The sequence below is a fragment of the Callorhinchus milii genome, unplaced genomic scaffold, assembly GCF_018977255.1.
Source record: "Callorhinchus milii isolate IMCB2004 unplaced genomic scaffold, IMCB_Cmil_1.0 Scaffold4, whole genome shotgun sequence".
Classification (NCBI taxonomy): Eukaryota; Metazoa; Chordata; class Chondrichthyes; order Chimaeriformes; family Callorhinchidae; genus Callorhinchus; species Callorhinchus milii.
The window spans coordinates 51,259,209-51,284,246 of NW_024704745.1; the positions used below are offsets into that span (position 1 = coordinate 51,259,209).

The following is a 25,038-nucleotide window of genomic DNA, read 5'->3' on the forward strand; positions in this document are numbered from 1 at the left end:
CTACATGTTATGTTATGTTATTCCAGATCCAAAGAGTGTAGAAAAACGATACTCCAATACTTTACTCAATATGGTTAGCAGATCCTCAGCAAGAGATCATAGTCTGAAAACTCGGAAATGGGGAGGAGAAATAGATAGCCATCATTTAACTGCTTTAAGCATGTTGACCAGTTTGCTGGTGGAGGTGGACTGTGTGGACAGTTTCAAAGGGAAATTGGTCAGGTTTTTAATAGTTAGATTAATCAGTTCTGTAAAAGAAAAGATGACAAAATGAAACAGGCCATAAAGCCTGTAGTGTTTCTTTTCGGCTCCTGCACATTCTTAAATTCCTGATAGTGTGAATTAATTTAGTCCAATTTTACATTAGTACAAGAAATCTTCAACCTCTTCATTCCCTGTTTAAATAGATCTCCCAAACCAATTGATTTTTACATTAAATAGCTCACAAATCTGACAGAACAGAAATTTAAAAGTTTGTGTCCATTTTGAACACTTGTGTTGACAGATTCACATTAAGTTAAACTGCTTTATCTGTTTTGAATAGTTTCTGCACCAAATTATTGCACAGTAAAACTCAGTAAAAAATTTTTAAAAATTCTGCTGAAGCACAAAAAAAGTTAAAAATATCCACAGCAATAGCTGGGTTGCCTGGAAGCAGTTTTTTGGATATGGAAGTCTTTGGGATATATGGCGAGCCAGGTTCACTAGACCTCTTTCTTGACGCTACGATTACAGTGGCTCAGTGACTGACTAGGTTGGCAATATTCTTACCTCGAGGTCATAAGGTTGTGGGTTCAAGCCCCACACCAGGACTTGAGCTCATTATCTAGGCTGACACTCCAATGCAGTTCTGAGAGAGTCGGCATTGTTGGAGATGCTGTTCTTTAGGTGGAATGTTAAACAAAGGCCCTGTCGTGCCTCTCTGGTGGTTTGTGAGGGTGTTAAAATAATCTATTACTTTAAGAGAGTATTCTCACATGAACAGAGTTTTTGTAGCGTTCGAGCCTCATCCAAATTCAGCAAACCAGATTAAATGTGGTTATTGTTATATATGGGACATGTGTCTGTATTCACTTCCTTGTGTAAACTCTTTTTAAACTCTGTTAAGACTTCAAGTCTGCTTCTTTTCTCTGTAAAAGCATGTTCCTACAGTATGCACATTTTTAGGCTTCCATGTGAAGGAACAAGCAGCTCAGAGCAAAAACAAGATCATTGCTGCTGATTGCCCTATGCTCACAGAATTCTAGAAAATGTTTGATAAGATATATAGCTATAATTTTTTGACAAGCTAGAACAGCTGTAACATGTTCTGTGTGAAGGAACAAGCAAATCAGAGCAAAAGCAATTGCCTTATCTTGGACAAATTTCCAGAAAAGTATTGATAAGCTAATTTCAGCTGCAATGTGTTTTTTTGTAGAAGTGGTTGTACTTCACAGGTAAATCGCTCTATCCTAACCTCAGTGTAAAATAGGCAATTCATTAGTTCATGCAATTCATTCGTGGGTGATTAATTCCCCCCCACCCCCCACCCTCCCGCTGCCCCCCACAGTTATCAGGGAAACATGAAAAAAATTGTTAAAAGATTTTACCTGTGCAGTTTTCATTTATTGTCTTGTTATCCTTTCAAGAAAATAAATTGTGGCAAACTAAAATATTCTTCGCATGGCTTCTGTTCCGTGGACCATTCAATCCTCCTCCACCTCCTCTCCTCCCACCTCAACCTTCAAGGTTCTGTCCTTGACTGGCTCAGGTCCTAGCTTTCACACCGCCTCCACTTTGTCTCTGCAAACGGCTTCTCCTCCAGCCCCCGCACCGTCTTGTGTGGCGTTCCTCATGGCTCTGTCCTCGGTCCTCCTCTTCACCCTCTACATAACAATAATAAAATACAATAATGGTCATTTTCAATCTACGACTGTTTGTGGGACATTGCTGTGCGCAATTGGCTGCTGCGTTCGCCCACAAATATACAGTCAATTCACTTTGCAGTATGTTCTGTGAAGCACTTTGGGACGTCCTCCCGACGTGAAAAGCGCTATATCAAATGCAAGGATTATTATTATTATTATTATTACCTTTCTGCCTCCACCCTCAACTCCAGGACTACTGGTGTCCTGACTGACTGCCTGTCCGACATCAAGTCCTGAACGAGGGACAACTTTCTCCAACTGAACGTCAGCAAGACCGAGGCCCTCCTGATTGGCTCACGCCAGCGCCTCTGCACCTTGGGCGCTGGCAGGTTCAGCCTCCATAGCTGCACACTCACCCTCACTATGCCAGTCAGGAACCTGGGTGTCTTGTTTGACCCTGAACTGTCCTTTCTCCCCCATATCCGCGCCATAACTGGCACTGCCTACCACTACCTCCTCAACATTGCCAGACTCTGTCATTGCCTCACCCCTCAGGCTGCCAAAACCCTTATCCATGCATTCGTCACATCAAGGCTCGTTTACAGAAACTCCCTCCTCATCGGCCTTCCCAACTCTTCCCTTCACAGGCTGCAGATCATCCAAAACTTTGCAGCTCGTGTACTCTCGCTCACCAGGCTCCGTGACCCCATCACTCTCATCTTCACCCGACTCCACTGGCTCCCCATCCCCCAGAGGATCGAGTTCAAGATCATCATCCTTACTTGCCCCCTCCTATCTCTCTGACCTACCTACTCCCTACCAACCTGCCCGCTCCACCCGTTCAGCGGGCTCCGGTCTGCTCCATGTCTTCCACCCGACCCGCCCTACTATCGGTGGCTGGGCTTTCAGCCTCTCTGCCCCCACACTCTGGAACTCCATCCCACAGTCCCTTCGCCTCGCTTCTTCCCTTGCCTCTCTCAAGGCCAATCTCAAGACCCTTCTCTTCGATCATGCCTTTGGTTGCCCTCCCACCGCTCTGCCTTCCCTCACCCCTACACCACTCCTCTCCCATGCTCAGGCCCCGACACCTGACTGTTCAGCACTTTGGGACGACCTCCCGACGTGAAAGGTGCTCTATAAATGTAATTTTGTTGTTGTTGTTCATTCACACTCTTTCTTCTCAGGTTCTGTACTCTCGCACTCTGTACATTTGAACACTACTCTCACACACTGTATTCTTAAATGTTGTACTCCCACAGTCAGTATTTTTGCATATGCTAATCTTGCAGAAGATGTCGGAGCTCTTTTAGAAGAGGCAAAACAACCCTGTGGTTAACCCCCATTCCAGTAAGTTCCTATCCAGATAAATATAAGCAATTATATATGGTTCTAGAATGAGGAAGCTAATTTTGTAAACATTAGGAGTTGATATGATCCGTTTGGACAATTTAAAAAAACAATCCCTCATTTTTATAATTACATTTAATCCTTTGGACTCCTCCTTTCCCGTCATGATACACACCTTTCCTGAGCTAAAAAGTGAGGGAGATGAATTTTCCCTAGGCCTCTGCAGATATTTCTCTCTAACCAGTTACCAGGAGGTTGCATAATAGTATCTGACTCCAACTGTCTACCTGCATGTAAGAGGATCTAATTATCCCTCCCTTCCATTGGAGGGAATGCCTTGCTTTTTTTCCTCCCCATCTTTCATCTACTCCTGCCAGCTGAGATCAGAAGCTCGCCATTAAGGTAATTGTGATTTGCTTCTATACTCTGAAGATGAAAGTATGACCTTGAAAATAGCAAGCAGCTGGAGTGTACATGTATGTTTTGTGATTTCCCCCCCCCACTCCTTTCTGCTTTGCTGTCTCTATGTGACCCCCTCCCCAATCAAAAATGCAAACAGGAAAGAGTCCTCATTTGGGTGTCGGGAGCTGTACTAAAGCAGCTTGGGATGACTCCTCCATTAATTTTTTTTCCTTCATTTCTAGCCCGACCTCAGGTTAGCTTGGGTATCAGGTTCATTGCATGAAACCATTATCCATATTATTGTCATATTCCGAAAGCACTGCTTGATTTTTATATATAGATATAGATGTATATTGTATTTAAATATACATAATATGCATATAAAATTGCCAAAAGCACAATTATTTATTTTCCAAGTTGATTTTTAAAATTTATACAGGTATTTATTTGTATTTTGATTTTTACATCTGGTCTATAAGGTGGCTGCAAGAGAGATCAGCAATAAAAGGCATGTTTAGGTATGCAAGATTCTACAGTATGATTCAAACAGCCATGCGCATACTTTAAAGTCCAGACCTTTGCAGTGATTTAGATCTCAAACACCAGGGGCAAGTTTGGAGTTCAATGTTCAAGGGTTCCAAAACAAGTGGTGGGTTTTGGAGAATAACGTGGGGATCAGCCTGGAGGCTGGAGTGTCAGCCTAGATAATGAGCTCAAGTCCTGGTTTGGGGCTTGAACCCACAATCTTGTGACTTCGAGGTAAGAATGCTGTCAACTTAGTCAGACACTGAGCCACTGTAATCATCTGTTCATCTGTTTGGAATATTCAATGCTGATACTTGGTTCCAAAAGTGGAAAAGTAGTGTGTTTCCCATCACTGACATCCCAAAGTCAAATTTACCAAATATTGTAATATGAAGAGATTAGTAACTGGCAGTGGGGGTTGAAATAGGGAATGTCTCAAAAATAGCAGCATCAATAATGTCTTGAACTGGAAAACATGGTCAGGATTTTCCTGCAGACTTTTCCACCTGGGTCAGGCTAATTTGCAAGAACTTTGATCCAAAGAAAACACACCTTCCTTATGTCACATTCAACCTTACAGACAGGTTCAATCCCCGGTCTATGCTGAGTTCATAGATCTGTCTGCAGCACAGGAATTTTTAGTTTTTCTCAGTTTTCAGCGAGGGTGGCATAAAAAATATCCAATGTTCTTCCTCTCCTCGTTGCTACTCAGTGATCCTCGCTGATGTGTGGGTGGGTGGGTGGGTGGGTGGGTGGATGGGTGTATATAGGGCAAGACATTTGGGCAACGTGCTCAATAATAGTTGCCACCTGTGGAAATGTACCATCAAAAGAAGGAAGGTGGATAGTTCTTCTTTAAACAATAATAATAAATCTTCTATTTGATATAGTGCCTTATCACATTGAAACTTTTCAATGCGCCTCATAGAGCTTTCTGTAAAGTTTAGTGACGGTACATTTCTAGCTTAAATTGAAACTTGTATTCTAAATAAGTTAAATAAACTATTTGCATCTCTGAATGTTAATTGTTAAAAAATAAAATATATGTAGTACTATTTGGAATAACCATAGACTCATCTGCTTCTTTTGATTGTCCCTTGCAATATGTTAAATATTGTGTCCTACAATTCTTTTGCCACCTTCACATTATCTGTGTACATCAAACCAGCCAGACAAATAACCCATATCCTTGTGAGTTTTACATGTAGTTTGGACTTTTGATTAGTTGCACTATTGAGATCTCTGCCTTCTCTTTTCAATACAAAAGTAAACATGAAAATCCAAAAAATATACTAGGCAGCCAGAATACATTTAATATTTCAATACTATGCAGCAAACAAAATCAGATTAGTTTTATGGTTGCTGTCTCTGCAGCTGCATGATAACTGTAGTCAGTGTCTTAGAACTATTTGCTTATAACAGTTGTATTTTTATGCATCTACGACGCATACCACATCCCCCAGCCCATGTCATTATCACCCATTATATAATCCTTTAACCCAGGTGAGCCAGGCACCATCACTCAGTGATTGCCTCTTGAATCTGCATTATTGGGGCATCACCACTTAATGAAAGCTCAGCCCCAGAAGTGGTCTTTACAGATGAGTTTCCTTGGTTACATATTTTCAATTTGTTCAAGGAAATTGAATGAAGAATGGTTTTGTCTCTGGCACCTGTAATTTTCTATAACGAGTGTAGTACTTTTGTCACCTAACATATATTTTCTTGCATGTTCATTCTGGTGGAAAACAACTGGAAATTCAGTGTTTTTAAGAGTTGTAAATGTTAAATTTTGTTGGCAGGAAGATGATTGTCTTAATGTCTTTTGTTTTCTTCCATATTAGGCTGCACAATGCATTTGATCCCAGCCATCCTGTTTTTGTCCTGACATTCCTGCATGTTATGACAGCTCCACTTCACGGACTGGCCAATGCCATTGTGTTTGGATTTGACAGGGAGACCTGGAGTCAGTTGAGCTTCACATCTCTTCAGGTAACATTTACTGATCAGTCACACGTGCTGTGGTTGCTTTAAAATGGTCTCTGTTCAAAGATATTAATTATTATAAATGTGTATATTTTGGCAAAATCTAAAACGCATTAGTCAGATTTATTGAATAGATGGCAACAGTTGTGTTGCAAGACTGATCTTTGTTCATGTTTTGGAAAAGCATAACTTATGAGCACAATAAACACAACTGAGTTATGGTGATGTTTGACTTGAGTCAAAGGATTTTGAATGCCCCAACAGTGGGGTGATTTTTGTGCAAAACTGTTAACTTGTAGTTCACTGAATGAACTGTGGTTTCTAATTTGTTGTAGTAAATTAGCATGTCCCTGTTCGATGAAATTATCAACACCAATGAAATTTATAGATTTCTTCTTTCACCTCACTTTATTGTTGCATCAATTTAAAAGCTGAACTTTGGACGTCTTTGGGAGTGAGTGTACAATTGATGTTTTTGATCATAATATAAAGTGCATCTTTCATAAGATAAGAGCACACCTGTGAGATACAACTGAGGCACACCTTACACAAGTGTACTACTACTAATAATAATAATCCTTGCATTTGATATAGCGCTTTTCACGTCTTCTAGACATCTCAAAGCGCTTCACAGAATATGCTGTAAAGTGAATTGACTGTATATTTGTGGGCGAAACGCGGCAGCCAATTGCGCACAGCAGTGTCCCACAAACAGTCGTGGATTGAAAATGACCAATTTATTATCGTTTTTGTTTTTTGGAGGGATTATTATTAGGCAGGTGGAGCAAGGAAACTTGCCCAAGGTTTCGCCCTGCCTGGAATTGAACCCAGGTGTCTCGCTTGCAAGGCGATGGCTCTAACCACTGAGCTACAGGACTCCACAGGACTCTACTAATTGTGGACATGCTTCCAGTAGCTTTGTATCCCCTCTAATAGCTTGCTCACTTAGCTATTTTTCATAAAACAACAACAACTTGCATTTATATAGTGTCCCAGAACACTTAGCGCTTCATACACAAGATCAGAAAGTGCTCACTAGCTGTGTTCTTGGTATAAGGCCATTACTTCTTTTTACTGAATATAATTCCACGGGAGCTTGTCTCTGTCAGGTTATTAAAGCAGGAACATCACAGCTGAGTTCAATGCAGTCTTTATTTAACATCTTGACTAGTGGTGGCCAATCTTTTAGGTTGGCCAACAAAACACATTTTCTTGATTGAATGTTTCTTGATTTCTGCTATAAATCAAAAAATATTAAATCAAGACAAACCTGGAAACAAACTACTGATTGATGCATTGTGAATGCTGGGGGGCTTCTTGACGGCCCCATGGGCTGGAACCGGTCTGCGGGCTGCAGTTTGGCTGGCACTGATCCAGACATAAGCACCTTATTCAGGAGTTAATGGTAGATAATGATCAGCATCACTGGCTAAATTTCTGCTTCCAAACCCAGGGTCATGAGGCCAAATGTAGTTTCCCACATGCTGCCCTGGCTGAATTAAGTTAACAGCACAGACTGGGATTTGAATCTGCATTCTTCTGCTCCTTATAGCCTAATCCTGTGTTGAGTCGTACCTTTACTACAGGATATTAATAGATAGTCATCCTTATTGAAAACATTATTAAGCTATAGGAAGTGTAGGACTTGGAACTCAAGTATGATTGTCCTGATTCTTTGGTGCTTTCAGCAATTATTGGTCAAATCTGTGAGCCATTTGCCCTGGATACAGTATTGCAGGCTGTTATATGCATAAAAAACACATATCAATACAAAATTACATTTGTAATGCGCCTTTCACATCGGGAGGATATCCCAAGGTACTGTATGGTCAGGGATTAGGATTCAAGCTGGAGGGGTGCGGAGTTGGGACCAGGGAGGGTGGAGGGCAGAGAGTGTAGGAGGGGGGCGAAGGCACAGTCAAAGAGGAGGGTCTTGAGGCGTGCCTTGAAGGAGGCAAGGGAGGGAGCGAGGCGAAGGGAATGTGGGATGGAGTTCAGAGGGTGGGGGCAGAGATGCTGAAGGCCGAACCGCCAATGGTGAGGCAGGCCGGGTGGAGGACTTGGAGCAGGCCTGAGCCTGCTGAGTGGACAGGTTGCTAAAGGATTAGCAGGTCGAAGTAGGAGGGGGCAAGGCTATGGAAGGCCTTCAAGGTGAGTATGGCTCTCATCCAAGACATGATGTCTGACAGGCAGTCCGTCAGGACATCAATAGTCCTGGAGTCGAGGGTAAATGCAGAAAGATAGAGTGTGTAATGTGTGTAATCCACGTACATGTGGAAGTTGACCCCATGTGTGCGGATGATATCACCAAGACGGAGCATGTACAGGTTGAAGAGAGGATCGTGGACAGACCTGAAGAACACGAGACGGTGCGGGGACTGGAGGAGAAGCCATTTGTGGAGACAAAGTGGAGCCGGTGTAAGAGATAGGATCTGAACCATTCAAGGACAGAACCTTGAAGGTTGAAGTGAGAGGAGAGACAGTGTCGAAGGCAGCAGAGAGATCGAAGAGGACGAGGAGACAGAGGGAGCCAATAGTCACAGGTGGACAAAATATCATTTGTCACCTTGACCAGGGCTGTTTCCATGCTGTGGACAGTAAAGGGAGTGGCAGGAGAGGAAGGAGTGAAGCTGGGAAGCAACAACTCTTTCATGGACCTTGAAAAGGAACGGGAGATTGGAGGTAGGGTGGTAGTTTGTGACCAGGGATGGGTCCAGGGTTCATATTATTGAATTACAGCAGTAACTCACTAGATTAATGAACAAAGTATCTAATATATTCTAATGCAAAGTAAAGCACCACAGCGACCTAAATTAACTAGAATTTCAATACACACGAATACTAGCATACATAATCCAGTTTTAACAACCCATCATTGATCCCATCAATACTATAGTAAGTAACTAGCCTGGGACCACGGATCAGTTTTATCCCACACCTTTAACTTGCAGTGTTGCAATTAATGAGAACTGAGCCTTCAGTGGTAGCATTGTCGATTGAAATACACCGTTGCCTCCTGATGTGATTACCACCACTTCCCAAGTTAGATATTCTTCTGATAGTGGCTCTTCATCCCAATTCCAGAGAGGGCAGTAAACAGAATACCAAGTTAAATGGATGCCGCATATTAAACTGGGCACTACAGAATGGACTGAGCACTGTGTGTTTCTAGCCTTTCCCGTCTAGCATTGTTGAGCAGCACCTATTGCTGGCCTGAGATTTTGCTGAAGGTCTGCAGCCAGAAAATGTTGAGCAGGGACTTGATAACTACTGCATCATGTGTGTCAGTGCTTTCAATGTTCCAACAGTTTTTGAAATGTTATTTCCAAAGAAAAACTGGTCAGATTCCAGACATCTCAGGCTAGTTGAAAACTGCTTCTATTTGAATGGATTGTTTAGTATTTTCTTAGCTAAATGCAGCATTAGTAATTCACACCTGTTCTTCATACATGGAGTCCTGTAGCTCAGTGGTTAGAGTACTCGCCTCGCAAGCAAGAAACTTGGGTTCGATTCCTGGCAGGGCGAAACATTGGGCAAGTTTCCTTACTCCACACGCCTCTGTTTACCTAGAAGTAAGTAGAAACCTGGTTGTTAGTCGATTGGCGGATCGCGTTTCTGGGGATAATAATTCCTTCCAAACAAAAATTGGTCACTTCAATCCACGACTGTTTGTTGAACACTGTTGTGTGCAATTGACTGCCGCATTTTGCCCACAGTCAATTCACTTTACAGTATATCCTGTGAAGTGCTTTGAGACGTCTCGAAGATGTGTTAAGGCGCTACATCAAATGCAAGGATTATTGTTATAATTTCTACAACTTCTTCTTTCATCAACTAACATCCTCACAGTACCACTGCGTTTATTCATTATTTTTGATGAATTTCTTCTTGTCCAACCCATTAAAGCATGAAGGGCACTATACAAATGCAAGTTGTTGTTCTAGTTGTTCTCTTCATTCGGTTCTTATAAAGCTGTTCAAATACATGATTTATTCCAGTAATTTTATGTATGATACTGCACCCATCTTGAAACACTTTCCTTTTTAAAATAAAATTCCTAAAATCATAACCAGGTTAAGAAATCATTTTAACAGACAGTATTACGGTATTTTGTAAATATTTGGATTCCAGGCGCTGGATATATGAACGCGTGTTCATGAATTCGGACTCCAGGTAACGCCTTCCAGCAACTATCGTCCCAAGCCTCAGAGTTTCCTCATCAGCTGTCTGCATTTCCTCTTCAGCGTTTGCTGAGGAAAGTCTGAGGTTTGGACCAACAGCTGCTGGAAGGCGTTATTTGGAGTCCGAGTTCATGAAAACACATTCGTACATCCAGCGCCTGGAATCCACCTTGATTGGTTTGCAGAGCCTTAATCAGGCAGGGTTGTCCTAGCTGGAAAAGCAGCAGGAAAGCTTGCCAGGCAGTGCTCTCATGGCAAGCTATGCACTTTTAGCTGGTTCAACTCCAGGAGTTCCCCAACAAACACTCCCCAAGCTTTGGCTCTTGCCAACCTGCGCCGAATACTTTATGGAATTAGGTAAGCAGGATACGTCCCTCCAGGGAGAAAGTGCATATTCTATTCCAATAAACATTCCATACATAGGTGGTATGCGTGGAACTTTCAGCTTGGCTTGGATACTCTTAGGCATGGTGATGGTTTTCCACATGTGTCAGACACCCGGCTGACCAAAAAATATATATTTTTATGCCCTTTTAACTATTAGGCATTTGACATGTTTTAAACTTTTAAGTTCGCGGAAACCTTTGCTAAACTTGCAGATGATAGCTTTTGACCTCAAAGGAGGTAACCTTTCAGTCGTTCCCTGATTAACATATACCTTTTTTCCCAGCTTGCTTTCCAGTCCCGATTTTCTGATACAACACTGATTAAGGAGTACCAACCAGGGTCAGTACGCTACATGACCCGCCTGAAAAGTGATTCCTCAGACTCGTTTGATGATAGCACAATTTATTCATCCACCATGGCTTCTAAGGACGGGGAACCCTGACAGCTCAGAACACCCTGCGAATAAGCATGTGTACTGCTGGACTCTTAAACAAAGGAAGAACTGTGACATTGGAGATGAATTGTCAACCCTCATTATTACTTCCAGTCGCTTAATATTTAATCGCTATAAAACTGTGCAGAGACTTCAAACTTGTAGAGGATGCACTGAGCTAAACACATCACTTAAAGAGACCACATTACTTTCAGTTGTCTGTCCTTCAAACGTCAAGATAAATTATGAAAGAAAAACATAACTTTAAATAAAGAACTTTGAACATTTAGGTAATAACTTTTAACTGAAAAGTTTAAAATCTAATCTATTCCTTAAATTTCATTTCAGAGATGAAATTAATTTTGCATCCTTTGCTGAGGGCAATGTATTTTTTAAAGTGTTTTGGTTTAAGTTGATTTTAAATGTTTTTAGCTCAGTATATCCTTAATTTAGCTGCTTACTAGACTATCTAGTGTTTTAGATGTTGGCACAATGTGGTACAATAGTGAGTAAAACTTACGTGTCTTTCCTCGATGTGTATGTGCATGAAGTGAAACACACAGCAGAAGATCCTTGAGTGCTGAAGCAGCAGAAATCATTGCTAATCATGTGGTGTTGGTATTAGGAGTATCGAGGTGCCTTGTACTATTGTCTTCTTTCTTTTGGTTTTTTACATTTATATATAACAGTAGTATTCAGAACTGCAGCCTTCCAACAAAAAACTCTACATAAGTGCAATTCATTGAAAAAAAAATTCATTGAGAATCATCGTTTACTTAATTTCATGTCTTAGAATTTGATTCAGTGCTTCTGTAGAATAATAATAATCCTTGCATTTGATATAGCGCCTTATCACGTCTTTGAGACATCTCAAAGCGCTTCACAGAATATACTGTAAAGTGAATTGACTGTATATTTTGTGGGTGAAACGCGGCAGCCAAGAATGTTTATTAGTTGTAAGTCATGTATATGTTGCAGATCTGAGGTGCACAATGCCATTGGTGGAATGCTGCATCAGGATACCGAGAGGCTGTGAAAAGGCACTGCCCTACAGAGAGACAGGGAAATCAGGTTAATACAGACGCAGCACCTTTGGGCAGTTTGAAGCACGCTTAACTTTGGGATTAACCAGCAGGAGGGATGATTCAAGTGGCACTAGGTAATTTACTACAATTTAGTTTCTCCTCTCAAATAATATGTTCTACAATGTCTCATCTTTCCAGGCATACAGTGTTCCAATTAACAACCTACTTGAGTGCTAATAAAATGCCAACTATGATAATACAGATGTTTAAAATATTACACAGGCTGTTGTTAAAGTGGATGTAACAGTTCTGGAAGAGTATTGTGTACACTGTTGTCAGTCTCATGACTGTTGCAAGTTGTTTGATTCTCAGTTTGAAAAACCTCTGCCTCTGCATTATGAAACAGTGTAATTTATCCACGGTCCTTAGAAAAAGAGATACTGCTCTTTCATCACTGTTGTTTATGAAGTAGTTTTACTGTCACTGAGAGTGGTACAAATGCATCTTTATCATGTAATTCTCTCTCAACCAGTAACAGAAAATAGATTGAGAAGGAAATGAAAAATAGTAAAAAGTAAAAGGCAAAGAAGTGGGAACCTCACAAGATGGAAGGCATAATGCCAACCTTCATGTTTTCCTGAAGCATTGTCCCCTTTAACTCCTTTCAGCAATCATCCCAAGTCTCAGTCTTTGTTTCCTTCCAAAATGGATTGTAATTTTCTTAAAAATGTTACATTTTTTCAGTCAGATTTAACCTGTAAATTGGTGAAAGGAAGATTCAAAATGTACATTTTATTTTTAAAAATGCTTTAACGCTTGTTGTGGGTTGCATTGCTGGATTTAAAGGTTTGTATTATGCTGCAAATGGAGGCCCTCAGGCTTCAGAGAAGACTTAAGACCTGCATAATAAGAAGTAGAGAGCGATTGGTCAAATGTTACAAAACATTTATAGAACCATGAAGGTTGAACATCCTATTAATAACAAATCTCACTTTAACCACTCATTGCTGCAGTGGTAAAAAGTCTAAGACTCTGAAGCAAACTTATTAATTACATTTTGATTGAAAGTCAACTGCTCTCAATGGAGTAGTTTTCCTATTTCGCAGGCCGATTGACAGATTGAGCGCCACCATTCAGGACCATTCCTTCCCCCAAAGCAACAAACTAGACTGTCAGAGAGTCACTGATGGAAATTGAAGATGCCCTCAGCTCAAACATTCTGCTCTCACACCTGAAAAATAAGTCTAGGAAGAAGAAGTAACAAAAGGAACCTAAGAAATTTAAGTTATACAGCAAAAATACAGTCTGTTTTTTAAAGTATAAAATAATTTCAACCTGGTGCGTTACTCTTTTATTATGGCCATATTTTCAAAAGAGAGAAATATGCCATTTTGGCTTAGTAACAACTAATTTAAATGTGTTGCATGTTTCAAGGCTAGATGAACGTATTGCATATAAATTGATCATTTCCCCCAAAGGGTATTAAATACAGGCTGAGTAGACCAAACAAAAACGGTCATTGCAAACTTTTATACTTGTTGACATGCAGGTAGACCTTGAATCATTATAATCAGATATAACTGAGCAACCATAATTCAATTTATAGTTTTTACCCTTTCAGCCTGCTCACCACCACAAATCCTCCATTAACAAATAGAAATGAACAGTCTGGGTACCAGTTTCTTCACAAGCATCCTAAGTTTCACTGTATAAACAGTCACATGATCAGATTAATCAATATGCCCTTTTTTCTCTCCCTAATGCTATCCTGGGATGTTCCCTCTGCCCAAAAACCAATGAAACTTCCCCTTTGTGGCAATCAGTTCGACTGGCAGGAATGTCTGTGACACAGACCCCGTATCTTACAGTTGAGGATCAAACACTCAAAGGTGTGAGTTATCAGGCCACACGCGAGCCACAGTGGTTGGGCCACATAAACTAAGGGAATATTTGTTTAAATAATGGAAATTACTTCTCCCTTTAGCATCTGTCTATCCACCCAAACCAAACTGTGCTATAACCATTCTTGCCAATATCCCCAATGTTCCTTTATAATTTTTTCAGTGCAAAGGTATAAGTTTAATGGAACATGAATGTAAACACCTAGACTTTGATATTTGAAATGCTTCCAGTAAAATTTAAGTGGAATCCAATTAGACTGACCGTATAGACCAATGGCTTCTGGTCTGATTTGCAGGAGCTTCACTCTGGGAAAGACTCTGGGATAGAAAAGATTAAGAATGTTATTTTATAGAAAAGAATGGTCTATGGCCATCCAAACTTAGAGAAAGAGAATAACTGTGTTGGTAGGACACTTATTATTAGAAGTGCAAAGATGATTTCTTTTCCTTCATTAAAATCTGAAATGCTGTACACTGTCCAGCACCTTGGGATGTCTTGTAGACGGAAAGGCGTTATACAAATGTAATCTTGTTGTTGTTGTTGGTGTCGTCCATTTAAATGCTGACCTTTCACTTTTGGAACCGGGGTTTGAATTCAATCCAGGTTAATGTAATGGGTTTGACAACCTGTTTGACAATTTTAAGGGTCATAAATGAATGAGTTTGAAAATTGTTATGGATACAAAAAAATTTAACTTGCCCCTTGAGATGAGAAATTGTTTCAGACAATGCTGTCATGGCCCTATCAATGTAGATGCACAAACCCATAGCCTGTTGTAGTTTTTGAAGTAAAATCGATTGCTTCACCTGTTCCTTCAGATAATCCTCCAGGGAAGGCTTACACAAATCACCTATGTGAACCTTACTCTGATGTATGCCATTTCTTAGAGTTAAAAGTAGTTTTTAAATGCTCCATCATTTATATTTTATTTTAAAATCCAAGATAAAGCCATCCTGATTATCAAGGTATTTGAGGCTGACATTGTCAAACATGATGCAGGATGACCTGTCCAGCAATCACCGTCTTCAGTACTGAGAGGAATGAAATTAAATTATACTGCTATAGTTATCCTCTCAGCATACAGTACTTTTGCACTTTTCATCTTGTGTGTAATCCAAATGAGCTGGTATTCATTCAGAATAATGTTAACACATTACTTTGCATTTTAAAATTGTTAGGGTGTTCTCAGGGACATGAATCAATTAACTCCCTAAGCTATTATGCATCAGCAGTCTCAGCACTGCTGATAGACAACTAATGATAGGCTCATTGGAATAATGTGGAAGCCATTCATGAGCCCAACTATATAGGAGTGACTGGATAGATGAACCTCAGTGCGCTGGAGCACATATACCCAATTTGAATAAATTTGGACTCTATTTTAGAAATTAATTGATTTCCAAATCATTTGGGAGAACAAGTTTATCCCAAATATAGATCCAGGTGGTGAAATCTTAGTTATTGAAGACTTGTTTGCAAGTGTACAAAGGCTGTAGAAGTGACAGTTGGGACAAGTGGAATGTACTTTTTGATATTTCATAAGGGGATTCCTTAATAAGAAATCCCTTAATAAGGAAACCCTTTACATTTTCTGTCAATCCACTGGAACTCAAGTCCAAATCAGCATTCTCATGGGTTTGTGTGATGTCATTCCATTTACTGGAATGAGTTACATTTTCACAGAAATGTGTTGTCTTAGTTGAAATAAAAATGCAAATTGAAAGAGTCACCCAAAAAAATTAACACTGTCCATTTCATCCAGAATATTGTGAAGTCTAATTGAAGTGATTTGTTGAAACATTAGCTTTTTTTTATTGTAATAAAAGAGATTTGGATATTATAAAACTAGAGGGGAAGAAATTACACTATGCCAAAATCTTCAGGTATATAGGTTATAAAAGTAAGCCTAACCTGGTGGTGCACACACAGCAGGAAGCTTACAAATTCAGAAACTTGCTGAGGTCACATAGATGAACAGTGGAATGAGAAACCAACATTGTATTTAACGTTATTAGGTAAGTAATGAATACAAATACCTTCCAGTCTTACTTCAAACGTAAATCAATAACACATTCTAGTGCTATGGTATTAAGGTAAACTGAAGTCATAACTCCAAAATGCTAAAGTTAATTAAAAATACTTTATTCGGTAGCTGAATGGAACCAGGCTAATAGTTTTACTCATTATAAATCTACCTTCACTCTTCACGCTGGATGAATTAGGTGCTCTCAAAAGCTTCTCACGGTATTTCTTGCATGACCATTTACATGATTATAAATTAATTGTGTATCTCTGTCTGAAACACTGTTAATTGCAATGAAATGTTTCAAACAATAGAATTATCTCAAATGCTAAACTCCAATTTAGAATGTACTGAAAATCAGGTGAAGGTTTTGTCTTTTGCAGGTTACATTTGTATCCATAGCTGAGTTTAATTAACTTAACGTTGACAAGACCGAAGTCGTACCTCTCGGCTCCTGTCATCGTCTTCTGGCCTGCGGCTCTGACCTCCTCAACCTCCCTGGCCTATCCCTCAGACTCACCAAACCAGTGCGCAACCTGAAGACTTTCCACTTCAACCAGGCCTTCAATCACCTCCCCCTTCCTCCCAGCTCAGCATTGTGCTCCGCCACTGTCAAGCGCTTTGGGACTCTACCCCGTGTGAGAGATGCTATATAAATGCAAGTTGTTGATTAATTATTTAGTTAGGAAAAGAATGTTTAAACTACCCATGACTTTAATTCATTGCTTAGCTAGCCAATGGGGGCAAAATAGACCAGACAGAAAAGAGTCGCAAAACAATTATATGAGCAGTTTTTTAATTTTTTAATTGTTTTTCACTGATTCAAAAAAGGGAAAATTGCAAAATTAAAAGTGAATATTTTCCTTCGGTTATCAACATTTTAAAAACAAGGCACAATATTTAGGTTTGAATAGTTATAATAGCCTTGACCCATAGTTGTGATTGAATTTCTTATTAGTGTGCAACCTAATTTTCCATTCAGAACCTAATCTGTGAGCTGCTGAACATAGGCATTGAGCTTCAGACCAGTGAGATTGAATTCAACAGATGTGCTATTAAGACAGACTGTTTACCAGGTGCTGCAGAACTCAAACAAACCAGACTGGGCACCTGCCAGAGATCATTGTCATAATAAGAGCAGGAATAGGAATTAAATAGATTATTGAAAAGGTTTAAGAAGAGTGCAAAGAAGCCACATAAAGAGCTCCAGAACTAAATGGGAATATTGCATTGCATCCTTATCTATTCACACAGAATGAGGATTGGGAATTAAGGCAGTCTATAATTTCTTTGTATTTTGTAAATTATTTTCACATACACCCTTTGTTCTCCAGAAAGGACAGCTGAGGTTTTGCCATATCTGTGCATAGCTGTGAGAACCTATATCAGAATAGTGTGGGTTTACTTTTATTTCACACCTACTCACTAAGTTGCATATCATACGATGGTAAATAACCATTATCTTACTAATGCATACCAGTGAATCAGTATATAGCCACACCATACCTATTTATCTTTAACCTTTCATCTGTCATATTTTGACAATATAATCTTTTTTGTTGATGGCTTTATTTTACTTGTTTTATATTTTCTTCCCAGGTTCAGTTTACCTATTCTTGCAGAGTGAGAGTATGCAGGGAACCGTCTTCTAAGCTTGTCCTAATACTTTTCTGTAACTGGCCTAGTAAGCCTGATGTCAGATGACCCCTCATTCCCCGTGAGGAAGTGCCTATCTTATGCCCTGACTTGATCAGCCATCGTATCCTGGTACTCCAAAGCACAGTTCATTGGAGCCCAATGTCCTGTGCCGTGGTCCCATTCTCCACCACAATTTTGTTAGCCAGTCAACACCAACAACTCTTTATTGATATAAAAACAGTCAGAGTTCTGGTGAAAGGTCATTGGCCTGAAACATTAACTCGCTTTCCTCTCTTCATAGATGTTGTCTGACCTGCTGAGTGTTCCCATTGATTTCTGTTGTTATTTCAGATTTCCAGCATCTGCAGTATTTTGCCGACTCTTTATTGACGTGCAGGTACCCACAAAACTAGGTCTGTAAATGATCACGAAGCCAGCACAGAAAAGGCGAGAGATTTAAATCAGGATAGAGGGGGGAGGCAAACCTTTCCAACTGCATCATGGTTTTACTGAGAACAATCTTTGTCCTAGTTTGAAATATAATAATACAATTCAGGAATAGATACAATAATCACGTGTTCTGCCACATGAATGTTGCCCACATTACTTTTTGCTGCATTTGTAGGAATGCAAGTATAGTACTTCACAATGCCAGGAAGATTCTGCCTATTCTGTATACATGTGCTTCCTTTGCACTGTTGTGAAAACCCATTGATAAACATACATATTGGAGTACTGCAGAGGTTGCTGTTCTGCAGTGCTCTCTGCACTGCCTTTTTGTTCCACATTTTAGGTAAGATGTGCATGGTTTTAATGTATTTTATCTTCCATTGTGAAATATTGTAATAACAGGCATTGGTTCTCAATAAATCATGTAAACTAATTGTTTACAGAGTGGCAAATGTCTATGTTATCACAGTGTAGATACTTTACTAAGTTTAATAACCTATTTGTTGTTTGTTTCTGAAGACGCTGTTACATGACTGTTTTAAATAATAAATAATAATCCTTGCTTTTGTTATAGAGCCTTATTGAGTTGTTGAGATGTCTTAGAGTGCTTCATAGGCTACACTGTCCAGTGATGTGACTGTATGTTTTGTGTGCAAAATGACACATTGGATAAGTTGCCCTTTAATTGGGGTGGGCGGGAGGGGAATCTGACGTGCTTGTGATGTAGCAAAGTTGAATAACATATTCACACCATGAATAATTATTAGTTAGGTGAGGTACCAGAGAGCATCTGGCACCTATGAATCTAGAGATTGCAGTTCAGCAGTATTCTCTGCACTGCCTCTTTGTTGCACACTTTGGGTAAACTGTGCATAGTTTTAATGTATTTTATTTTCCATTGTGATTTACAGTAATAACAAGCATTGATTGTCAATAAATCATGCAAACCTATGGGTAAAAATGAATGAAATAGCTTAGGGAGCGGAGGGGACTGAGAATATATTCAAGATGAGTTTGTAAGATTCTGAATTTCTGAGTAACGTGTGAGAATTATCTTTCATAAGGATGTCCAGCCACTGTAGATGTCAAAGTGCTTAGAACAGCTAGTGAAACTTCCTTCTCTACGTTTTTTTAAAAAAATAATACTGTAGACTTCTGTCAGACCAAGCTCTGGGACATTAGGTGGGCAAACACAGCCCAGGCACCATTATTGCATATTTGTTGCTAACTGATTGAAAATGAGTCTGAAGCTTGTGCTTTTTTCCAATATTTGTAGTTCAGTTACAAAAGAACAAAGTGAATTCAGCATATAACATATATAAGAACCTGTGGGGATAAAAGGCTTCCAAATTAAGACTGGATTTACCAATTTTCCACAATTCTGCATCATCTTAAATTTTAAGAGAAAACAATCTCCCTAGGTGTGAAAGCGTGGATTTTCATGCATCTAGTTTGAAATCATTGCAATTATTATAATAATAAAATCAAATTAATAAAATCAAGGATTATTATTGCATTTTAAACCCATATAAGATTTAGGTCAGTTATCGACTACAACTGAACATTTCTTGCTAGAAATCTAGCAACAGCACAATTTAACATTTTTAACATTTTGATCTAGTTTTAAAAAAAACTTGCAGTATAGTCAGCAACTTTAATTGACTGATTTGTATTACCGGTATTGCTTCTTTTGTGTTTACATTTTATTTTTAATAGGTTTGGTAAGGCTGTGCCAAGAAAACGAGAAAAAGAAATGAATTCGTGGTTAAGATGGCAAAAAGCCTGCTGACAGCTATGATCTAGATACCTTTTTGTTTATACTTTGTATGACTATGATTTGTATTGTAATTATGCGAAGCAAATGTATTTATGATGAGTGTAATAAGCATTATTGCTAATGTATTTCAACATGTCAAACAGATTTGTCCTTCACTGTTTATTTTTCACATTCTTTAGCACTGCTTACTGGCAACAAATGGAACAGTGAATAGTGTAAATAAATATATGAAAATAAAATGCTTTGAAACTGGTCGTAAAAAGTCTTTAAAAAGTCAAATATATCTGATCTTAAAAAATGTTAGCACATTTTCATATTTTCTTCTTGACACGTGAATAGCCAAATGCTTAAGGGCAACAATAAGTATAGCACTGATCTAACCAGAGCAAAATGTCAGATATGATTCCTGATCTATGCTAAGTTAGCTGGGACAACTGTTGGTAAGGGGTGGGGGGGAGGGGTTACAATTGACCTCTGCACCCCGTTCCTGATTGCTATCCTGCAAAGCTGCTTGAAAAAACATTATTGTATGATATTGGAGATGATGCCCTCCCTTGCTGAGACAGCCTATGCCACACCCTGTCTATGCTCACACATTACGAATAGCCAGTTAGGTACTGGAAGGTATCCTTGGAATAATACTCCAACAAGAGTCAGTGCCTTCAGGAGGTGAAAAGGAGTAAAAAATTGGAGAATAAATAAATCCCAAATCCATGTCAATAAGTAAACAGTTGAAACTGAAACCTTATCAAACATTACCATTCAGCTTGTTTTGGACAATCCAGTACTTCTGGAGCAGAATGCCCATAATTTAGCACAATGTACTTCTAAGTACCAGTAAGAGATGCTATTTGGGGTATCTTTTTGTGATGGGCACTACATAAATATCACCCAATCCTGCAGGTACCTCCACTTTGAATACCCAGATCTTCACAAGAGCCCTCCAACTTCTGAAAATTTGTGTTCATTATAGAAAAACATGGCTGCCAATCCAATGTCTGTAGCTCAATGAAGGCACTTCTTGAACCGTGTTTTAATGTCTGCTCTAATTTTTCCTTTTGTAGGGGGCATCTCAGGGGATTGTAACACCGCAATGAGATTCCTGATACAGTACATACATTCATGAAAATGTTTTCAAACCAGTTTTTACTAAAACAGATTACAGGATATTCTCTTCACACACCTAATATAGATCTAGTGTACAGATATATCACATATGGTCCATGATACATATATATTGAGTTCTGTTCTGTAGATCCATATAATCAATACAATCTATAGATTGTATAGATCGAACCATGTAAATGTTGGACTGTTTACTTATGGCTTATCAACCCAAAAGGACCCGATGCAACATGATAATTTCAATTGCTTGTGGAAATGGTGCTGAATTTGAACTTCTTTCTTCCTCTTCTGGAGGCACTGATTCCAGCTGGGGTTTGGTCACAGGCACCTGCTGTAACTTTACCCAAGTGACTATTGTTTATTGTCAATCCAGACAATGGCTGTTGGCAGCTTTTTGAACCATTTGGGGCACAGTCCTTTACTCACTTCAATAGCGCCTTTCATGTCAGTTGGATCCTTCGCCTACCTGCACACTCTTGCATCCTCAAGCAGGAGTCACTGGATAGCAATCAGGTGCAGCAATTCTGACTGTTTTTTCTCCTCAGCTGAATGCTACTGAGGCTAATTGTAATGTCCTTAGTGTTATTTTGATTGAGAGCAGAACAGCATCAAAACTGGAATTTCTCCATTCTCTAAGGTGTGGTTTCATAGCAATAGTGGGCTTACCAACTGGGCCATTGAAGCTTTTAGCGTAATGTGAATGCTCTTTGAAAAGAAGGATATCTTTTTGGTAAGTAATTGTTATCAATACCTCAGTAAAGTGTATATAGTGTCAATCTCATTGACTTGCCTCACTATCAGTTGTAATACCATGTTTTTGGACTTTACCAACATTCTACTACAGTACCATATTGCTGTCCAGCCTATAGCCTCAACTTTGTGCAGTTATGGCCTGTCTCGCACATGAGATGACAAGATAGGTTGATATTTGGCTGTTGAAGATTTGGAAACTATTCCACCCTACAGAATAAAATGCATTTCTTCCAGGCAACCAGTGCTTGTTGCTTAGTTTTTAACATTGCTAACAGGACAAAATCAATAGTGTCTAATTCTGGGACCGATGTGTGAATCCAGCTGAGATTGAAGAGATGATAGTCTCTTTGACAGCTGTAAAGTTTCTTTGAGTTTTTGAGAGCTAAAACTTTGTCCCTAGGGTCACTGACCTATTTCATAATGCAACTTATGTTGGCAGCTTCACTCAAAGATGCCTCAGGAAAACTGGTGTGCAAATGGAAAGATTCACACTGATGCAGCATTCTTGGTGAGTGCATTGTGGCAGGAGTGAAGAAGGAATTTTATTCTGCATTTTCTGTGCAATGGATGATCTGGGAGTGCTTGATACTGGAATTGCCTGTGCCAAGTGGAAAAGTGTTCAATTCCATAAAATTGACATCACTCATCTTGATGGTCACAGAAGTATGAAATATCTGGAAGGGAATTAAATGCAGTAATACAACCTCAAGGTTCAGAAGACATTTATCAAACTACTTGAACTTTACTCTCATGGTTTAGCTGACCCTCTTGATTAAATTTTATCCCTTGTAATTACACCATTAAAGATAGCCTTTAAATTCATATTGAAAATTTTCTTTGAAATGTTAGTGCCATGATGAAACTGGTTTATTATGATGCCATCTTACATCATTTTTTATTTGTAAGGAATTATAAATTCTTAAAATGATACTTTTTAAATGCCTCTAATGAATCCCATGTTTATAATGCAGCCTGTTTGCGAGCTAGGATGTTATTTCAGGCTGAGTCAACTGACCTGTTCAATTTGCAGTTTTGTCAAAGGAGTCATTCTCCACATGTGAATCGAAACAATGAGTATGAAGTGGATTTGACCATTAGAGAGCATCACAACCCAGAACAATTTTATCCTCCTGACATCACATGGGCACTTCTTAGTAATGGCTCCTGGATTGCAATCTGACTGATATTTCCTCTTCCAAGAGTCCAACTGATGTGTCCCTACTACTGCCCTCCTGAGATCACTAACTCATCATAATAAAGGGTCCCAATAGCTAAGTACAGACCATGTGTTCTTTTACCCACCTTCTGTTTAATTGATTCCTTAAGATAGTAAAACAAAACCTTTTTTCCCACATAAGCAAATTGATTATGCAATGGGATGAATTAAAGGGTAAAAGTGGCTAACAGATTTAACATTGCCTAACAAACAGACGATAAAACAAGTTTTCTCGGCAAACCATCTTTTGCATTCACTGTTTACTATCCAGGGTACCTTTGTAGAAAATTAACCCTTTTAATTCCTCAGTTTACTCTTTGTGGAAGAGATTTATATTGAGATTGTTTGTCTCTCCATGTGACCTTATCATCTCTTTGATTGAACAAACCATTTCACAGGATTGTAACTTCGCTTCATTAAATGCCTAGTTAGATACTCTATACTAGGGTGGTCCAACCGTTTGGCTGCTGGGGACTGGATGCCGGATTTGAGAAATGGTCGCGGGCCACATAAGCAATAATTTTGTTTTTCCCATTCAGAAACATAATCGATAAGGATCATTATGGAAATCCTATGTTTTAAGTTGTTTAACTATGTTACCTAATTCCACTATGCTTCAGTTGCAATGCAAACTTTGAATAAGGATTGTAAAAATTCATAACACATTTTAAAACAATAATACAAGATTGTATAGCGCCTTTCACATCGGGAGGATGTCCCAATGCAGCCAGTGATGAGGTATCTGTCTCTGTGTGCTTCTCTTTGTCTATGTCTGTGTGTGTCTCTCTCTGTCTGTGTATGTATGTCTCTGTGTGTGTGTGTCTCTCTCTCTCCGTCTGTGTGTGTGTATGTGTGTGTCTTTCTCTGTCTCTCCCTCTGCTCTCCCCCCTCCCCCACTCCAACCCTCAACTCGGGTCTGTAACTCTGTCTGTCCAGTTCTTGGGAGGTCCTCCCAACGTGAAAGGCACTGTACAAAGGTAATTTTGTTGTTTGTTGTGTGTCTCTCTGTCTGTGTGTGTGTCTCTCTGTCTGTGTGTGTGTCTCTCTGTCTGTGTGTGTGTCTCTCTGTCTCTGTGTGTGTGCGTCTCTCTCTGTCTCTGTGTGTGTGTCTATGTGTGTGTGTGTCTCTGTGTGTGTCTCTCTGTTGCTCTGTGTGTGTGTGTGTCGCTATGTGTGTGTGTCGCTGTGTGTGTGTGTCGCTGTGTGTGTGTCGCTGTGTGTGTGTGTGTCGCTGTGTGCGTGTGTGTCGCTGTGTGCGTGTATGTGTGTCTCTGTGTGTGTATTTGTGTCTCTGTGTGTGTGCGTGTCTCTTTGTGTGCGTGTCTGTCTGTGCGCGTGTACGTGTCTGTGCGCGTGTGCGTGTCTGTCTGTGCGCGTGTGCGTGTCTGGCTGTGTGCGTGTCTGGCTGTGCGCGTGTGCGTGTCTGTGCGTGTGTGTGTATCTGTCTGTGCGCGTATGTCTCTGTCTGTGCGCGTATGTCTCTGTCTGTGTGCGTGTCTGTCTGTGTGCGTGTGTGTGTGTGCGTGTGTGTGTGCGTGCGTGTGTGTCTCTCGCTGTGTGTCTGTATCTGTTTGTATCTGTCTCTCTCCTGTAAACAGTTTGAAAGTGATTGACAGGTTCTGCTGATATCCCCCACCTCGCACCACTGTTTTTCTCGCCGGGGTACCAGACACGCAGTGCCACAGTAAATAAAAACCCCTTAGGCTCACACTTTTCTTGAAGGAATCGCCTTATACTATACTATGGTTCACCAGCCGGATGAAATCATCCCCTGCGCTGGAAGCGGCTCACCGACCTCCAGTTGGACCACCCTGCTCTGAACTTTTCATAGGTGCCATTGGCACATCTAAAGAGCCCATTACATAATAAACTGCCATGCAAGCATGTCCTGCATCTTGAAGCAAGTGGCAGGGTTCAAAAAGGTGACAGAAACCGGTACCATGACATATGGAGAGTCAACTATAATACTCCCACATGTCTAGTCCTATTCCATGCTGATGTTTGTCTCCATTTCCTCATCC

The 25,038-nt window shown here is 39.8% G+C and overlaps 1 protein-coding gene across 1 annotated transcript in view; it reads left to right on the plus strand.

Annotated features, from left to right (window-relative positions):
- The window catches only part of si:dkey-100n23.5 (cyclic AMP receptor-like protein A), a 123,554-nt gene extending 112,202 nt beyond the window's left edge, over positions 1-11,352 (plus strand). The window contains exons 10-11 of the mRNA XM_007901434.2: positions 5,966-6,113; positions 10,959-11,352. Of these exons, the coding sequence (XP_007899625.2) occupies positions 5,966-6,113; positions 10,959-11,117 (307 nt within the window). The 3' untranslated portion in view covers positions 11,118-11,352. The remainder of the gene's footprint in view (positions 1-5,965; positions 6,114-10,958) is intronic.
- The last annotated feature ends 13,686 nt before the right edge of the window (positions 11,353-25,038 follow it).